Below are 5,891 nucleotides of genomic sequence, written 5' to 3'. Positions count from 1 at the left end.
CTGGTCAGTGTCCCTCTCCCCTCACCCTTGCCACCATGCTCAGGCAGGAGAGGTTGAGGGAGGTTTCTTTTACCTTTAGCTGGGCCCAGAGAGGCTGTTTACTGCCCCCTTTTCTCCACTCCAACCACTCCCAATAGAGGAATGACTAGGCACTGAGTCATACATAGTGACATGGCTGTCACCCACTAGTCACCTTACATAGGTTAAGACTAGAGAAGCAGTGTTTCTTCACTTCTACCATTGTCTCTCTCCCAGCAAGAGGATGTATGAGGCAAGACCAGGAGCCCAGGAAGAACTGAACTAAAGGAGCCAAAGTGCAGGAAGCCCAAAGTTGTTAGGAATAGGAATATAAAGAAACACTAGCCAACTGGCTCAGTGAATACAGTGTCGGCCTGCAGACTGAAGGGTCCCAGATTTGATTCTGGTCAGGAGCACGTACCTCGGTTGCAGGCTCGATCCTCAGTCCTGGTCAGGTGCAAGCAGGAGGCAACCAATCAATGTTTCTCTCTCTCTCCCTCCTCTCCTCCTCCTCCTCCCTTCCATTCTCCCTAAACATCAATGGAGGAAAAGACAGGGGTGAGTAGGACAGAGGTGAGATGAACTTGCAGGAAGTTGGAGGCTTCTTGGAAGAGTCACATTCTAAGCTGAGTCAGGATGTCTGGCCGATGGGGAGGAAGAGGACAGGCATTTCAGGCTGAGGGAGCAGCACAAGTAAAGACAGAGGAGCCCAGGTGAAGATTTATTGATCTGATTCTGGAACAGCGGCATCCCAGAGGCCCTTTACAAAGACAATCAAAGGACGTTAAAAACAGCGGCAACAAAACTAACTTGTGTTCAGTTTTCCTTCTGCCTCACAACTGGACAGTCTTCAATAAAACTCAGACAATTAAAAAAAAATCAATGGAAAAATATCCTCAGGTGAGGATTAACAACAAAACCAACAGCAAAAAAAACAACAACAAGCAGATGGGGGTCCATCTGAGGAGGGCAGGGAGGTGAGGCCTGTGGGTATTTATAGTTCTGGAGGAGTTAGAGACTGCCATGAGGAGGCCTGGTCCATAGCTTCAGGATGACTAACAAAAATGGTCCGCGCTGTGCTTCTCAGGATGCATTAGCAGCAAATCAATAACTATAGGGGGACTGGGCCATAGCCAGCTGCTCCTACCTAAAAATAATGCATCCTCCTTCCCTCCCCCCAGGTTCAGAGAGCAAACTAGGGAAGGGGTGGGGGTGGCAGCAAAACAGAAGCAGCAAGACTGCAGCAGCCTAGAACCAAGAGCTAGTCCTGGGTCCCAGTGGTCTTTTATACCACAAACAGGCTTCAAGTACTTAATACTTGTGTTAAAAGCAACCCCAGAAGTAAACATCACCAGAAAACCATCACTCTGCTTTAGAAGTCTGAGAGCTGACAAATTAAAACTTAACAGCAATTATCCATATTTTTAGCAAGATAATAAAGTCTTAACACTCTGTTGCCATAGAGACCAGTAAAGAATGAAGGAGCCCCACCAGCCCTGCCCCTGAACCTCAGACCTCCTCCTCTTGGCTGATTTCTAGCTGGTAAGCCAGGCTCTGACTCAGTTGTCTGTTACAAGCCTTATAAAGGGGGCAGAGGAAGGGGTACCACCCTTTTGGCAGGGCCATTCCTGGAATACTCAGCTCCCTGGAAGTCATTGGTCCCAGGCCTGTGTTGTCCCAGGCAGAGCTATATATTTGGAAAGCAAGAGTTGAGGTGACTGGGAGAATAGAAGGCTTATGGCCTGAAGAGTGCTGATGTATGATGCCCAAATCCCTTTGGATATTGGACTGGGATTCCTACTACAAAAAGGGCTAAAGGCAGTATGGAGGCCAATGGTAAGAATGTTGAGCTTGGAAGACTTCTCTGATATTTAAGTCCTCCAGATCAGCGGTCGCCAACCAGTAGTCCGTGGACCACTGGTGGTCTGTGAGGTCCGAAAGGTTGGCGCCCAAAAGGTTGGCTACCGCTGCTCCAGATCATACAACCCTATAGAAAGGTGCAGAATGTCACACTGCCATCTGGTGGAAAGACAAGATCTGTCCTTGGGCACAGAGACAGAGCCTGGTAGTCTGTCCAGTGGGCAGGTAGGTTTGGAGATAGTTAACATGAAGACAGATAGGAGACCGAGGGGCAGAAAGTATAATGCAGATACAGACAGTGTATCTGTATACAGGTATGCACCTTTTGTCCTGTTTTATTTCTAAAGGTTAGATACCATTAAAATAAAGAAAACACAATGGCATTGTTTTATATTCCTACAACCACTCGTGGTTTTGGCTCATTAGAAGTTAACATCAGGCACAACTGACTGAGACTACACACATGGGCAGCAGCCACAACAGCAAGGCTTGCCTTTTGTACAAAGTTTATATATATATATATTATTTATGTACACAGACTCAAGGATATAAAGTCCAGTGAGAAGGGCTCATATGTGCCCAAGTAGGGGACAGGAGTGGCTTTAGCGCTGGGGTGGAGCCCAGTAGAGGCACGTCGGAAGTAGGGGAGAGTAGCAGCCTCTCCACATCCTCCCTTCCTGGACCAAAGGAAGGACCTGGGAGGAAGGACAACTAACTATACAAAAGAAGATGGAAGATACTGGAAAGGTACCCCATCTTTCACTAAACTCCTGAATGCCCCTAAGACATCCAAAATACCTGGCAGGATAGATAATTTCTATAGCTCCCAGCAAACTGCAGAGCCCACAGTAGTTCTGGCCCCAAACTGCGGTCTAAGGCAGGCTTTACAACGCACATACATGTCCAAGCTATCTTCCAGGGCCCTTGTAGCATCAAGCCAGCACCTTAAAGGTTCAGCCCCCAAACTGAAAAATCCTCTTGGACCAGAGGGCTTAAGGGTTTTTCCTTGACAAAATCGTAGGGTAAAGGTATAGGGGACAAAAAGAAATCAGTTCCTTCAGTTAATGCCCTAAAGCCTTCTCAACAGAGGAGGAATCGAGGAATCACTAAGAGGTGGTTGGAAAGGGCAATGAAGATCATCCCAGGAGATGGTATACATGGAGAAACAGGTGTTCAATAATTCTCTTCTCTTCAACTAGTGGTTGCTCAGCAGAGTCCATTCCCAGTGGGTCCATGGGCAGGAGCTCTTCTTGGTGTCTAAGGGTGACCCCAATTCCCCCAGAGTTAATGCCCATGGCTTCAGGATGGCTTGATCCACAGAATGGATAGAAGGGGCCGTAGAATGGTAGATATGAAGGGAGTGGCAGGACCCAGAGGCATAGGGAGGCCATATACTGTGCCACTGATTTACTTGGGGCAAAGCGAAGAGGTAAATGGAAGTCAAACGAAAGAAAATAACCAGAGTCTAAAATGAAAGAGGTCCTGCGACTCACATGGTCTGGGGGGTAAAAAGGCTGGAAAGCTGGAAGCACTGGGAGGCAATTGCCTGAGAGGCAAGGTTCAGGGCTGGACTCAGAGCTAGAACAGAGAGAGAGAGGCAAAGTGAGTCAGTGAGCACAGAGCATTCCTTCTTCCCAGGCCCAGCCCATCTATCCCTTTCCCAAGTCCACGTCTACCAGTCAGAGCTGCTGGGTTTAGGGCCCCCAAGTGAACTGCTCCATTCAGCTGCAAAGCAGCAGCGGCTGTGGTTGGCAGCTGGATTCCAGAGCCTAAAAGGTAAAGAAAAAGTGGGGTTAAGTCCCAACCCTCAATCTACAATTCAACCCCATGTTTTTCACTCTGAAGAGTAACTACCTTCTGCCAATTTGGCCATGAGCTGCAAACGTCCACCTGCTGATCCCAGATTCAGCTCCTGGTCTCCATCAGGAAAAGTGATGTCTGTGCCACCATCCAGTCGCTCAGTCACATGGCCAACTCTCATAGGTCGACCAGCAAGCTCAAGGCCATTCAACTGTTCCAGGGCCCGTCGGGCACACTCAGAGTCAGAGAACTACAAGAAACCCAGGCCGTTATCAGTCACCTCTCCGCCAGAGATACGCCCTCAAAGCCCCACTAACACTCCTAGTCCTACTATCCCAGGAAACTTGCATGGTTGCTGTGGCACAAACTTTTCTTTCTCAGGGAATGTGACCTCAGATCCCCCTAAAATTGATCTCTGAAAGGGACTTTTCCAACTGATTTCAATCTCTGAGCTCCACTAAAAATCTAATAATGTAAAAAGTCTATTATCTGTAGGGAGCCTAGCCTGTCGATGTTTCTCTCTCATCGATGTTTCTAACTCTCTATCCCTCTCCCTTCCTCTCTGCAAAAAATCAATAAAATATATTAAAAAAAAAAAAAAGTCTATTATCTGTAGGGAGCCTAGCCAGACAGGCTGTCTCACAAATGGGGATATAAAACGGAAGTAAGACAGACTGAGAGCTAAGACTCCCGAGGCTTTATTTGAGCCTTTACGACTAGTAAGTTTAAATTCTCAGTTAAGAGAAGGAATCTGGGCCTCCAGAGCCCAGCCTTAGGAAGTAATACATCCTGGAACTGAAAGGAAAACTGCACCCAACCTCCACCAGAGGACTGCTGACTCAGTAACCCACTGACCACAGGATCTCAACTCTCTCATCCCTTTCATCAGCAGCAGCCTGGCATAAAGAGGATTCCCAGTCTTCTGTTTAAAGAGTCAAGGGTGTTGACCTAAATGCAGCAACAAAAGGGCAAAAAGGCCCCATAGAAGCCTTTCCAAATCTGAGTCACACAGGGAGCTAGAAAAGATACTTGCTACCAGGAATGCCACAGCTGGCTTTGTTTACTCTGGTATTACCTGCCCTAGGGCCTGGCGTGTGGTACTGATAGTTCCTAGGCATGTGGTATAGGTGGCCTGCCTTTACTGGATACTTTTGAGGTAAGCAATTGCCATGATAGAACACAACCTACCTCCCCTCTGCCCTGCAGGTAACTTTGGGGTGTATGTTGCCTGGATTGAGCCCAGAAAATATCAGCTTCTATCAGACTTTGTGGCTGGCAGCCAGTCCTCAGCCTGGAGTCACATGGGGCTAGAAGAACCAGTTATGGGAATTGGAAACAATTTTGTTGGAGTGTCAGGAAAAGATGAGACTTGACCACTATTAGGTGGCCTCACTATTCTCCCTATAGTGGGATTTAAATATAAAGATACTTCTCAATGGAAAAACCTACTTCAAACAGGGTAGCACAAGAGGGAAGTATATAACCTCCGATTCCCACCCCATCGTGAAAACATGTCAATTCTATAAAGCATGTCTATAAAAGCTCATACCTAACCTCCCTCATACCCCCAATCTTTTAGTTGTAGTCTGGAACCATAACTATTACCCAAAGAGCACGTTGCAGCCCCAGGGAAGGTGGTAGAACTCCTGGACACCCCCATACACTGACAGAGTATAGGAACAAAGCCAAGATCTCAAACAAGGCACTCATCTCAAGGGGCAGAAGGCTAGTAGTCCAAGGTTCAGCACCAGGGTTTATGGGTCATTTAGACCAGCAGTCAACAACTTTTCTGATCTCACGGACCACCAGTGGTCTGCAGACCACCGGTTAGCAACTGCGTTCCAAAGGTTTCCTTAAACCAGTGGTCACCAACCTTTTGGACCTCACAGACCACCAGTGGTCTGTGGACCAACGGTTGGCGACTGCTGATTTAGACAGTTCCTAAAGGAGGAGGATGAAGCTAAACTGCAAAATCAGACACGTAGACAAACCCAAATTAAAATAAATAAAGACTAGAGACTTACCGTAATGAAACCATAACCTTTAGAGCGGCCTGTATCTGAGTCCTTCATCAGGACAATACTATCAATCTGAAGAATAGGGAGAAATTATTAATAATCTTTTGGCTAAGTCACACCTTTGACCCTTCCTACCCAGACTATTCTAAATATCTCCCAGTTTCTACATTTCTCCAAATCTTTTAAAAAAGAGAC

The 5,891-nt window shown here is 47.0% G+C and overlaps 1 protein-coding gene across 6 annotated transcripts in view; it reads right to left on the bottom strand.

Annotated features, from left to right (window-relative positions):
• Nucleotides 1–718: 718 nt before the first annotated feature.
• RBM23 (RNA binding motif protein 23) overlaps nt 719–5,891 on the bottom strand; it is a 12,534-nt gene continuing 7,361 nt past the window's right edge. For all 6 annotated transcript variants that reach the window (XM_014529962.1, XM_005882258.2, XM_014529963.1 and 3 more), the window contains exons 10-13: nt 5,703–5,768; nt 3,733–3,928; nt 3,555–3,647; nt 719–3,456 (exon numbers count right to left, since the gene is read on the bottom strand). In XM_014529962.1, coding sequence (XP_014385448.1) covers nt 3,368–3,456; nt 3,555–3,647; nt 3,733–3,928; nt 5,703–5,768 — 444 coding nt within the window. In that variant the 3' untranslated portion in view covers nt 719–3,367. The remainder of the gene's footprint in view (nt 3,457–3,554; nt 3,648–3,732; nt 3,929–5,702; nt 5,769–5,891) is intronic.

This window comes from Myotis brandtii, unplaced genomic scaffold (assembly GCF_000412655.1).
Source record: "Myotis brandtii unplaced genomic scaffold, ASM41265v1 scaffold70, whole genome shotgun sequence".
Lineage (NCBI taxonomy): Eukaryota > Metazoa > Chordata > Mammalia > Chiroptera > Vespertilionidae > Myotis > Myotis brandtii.
Note: the sequence above shows the minus strand (reverse complement) of the source record. Positions and strands in the feature narration are given on the sequence as shown.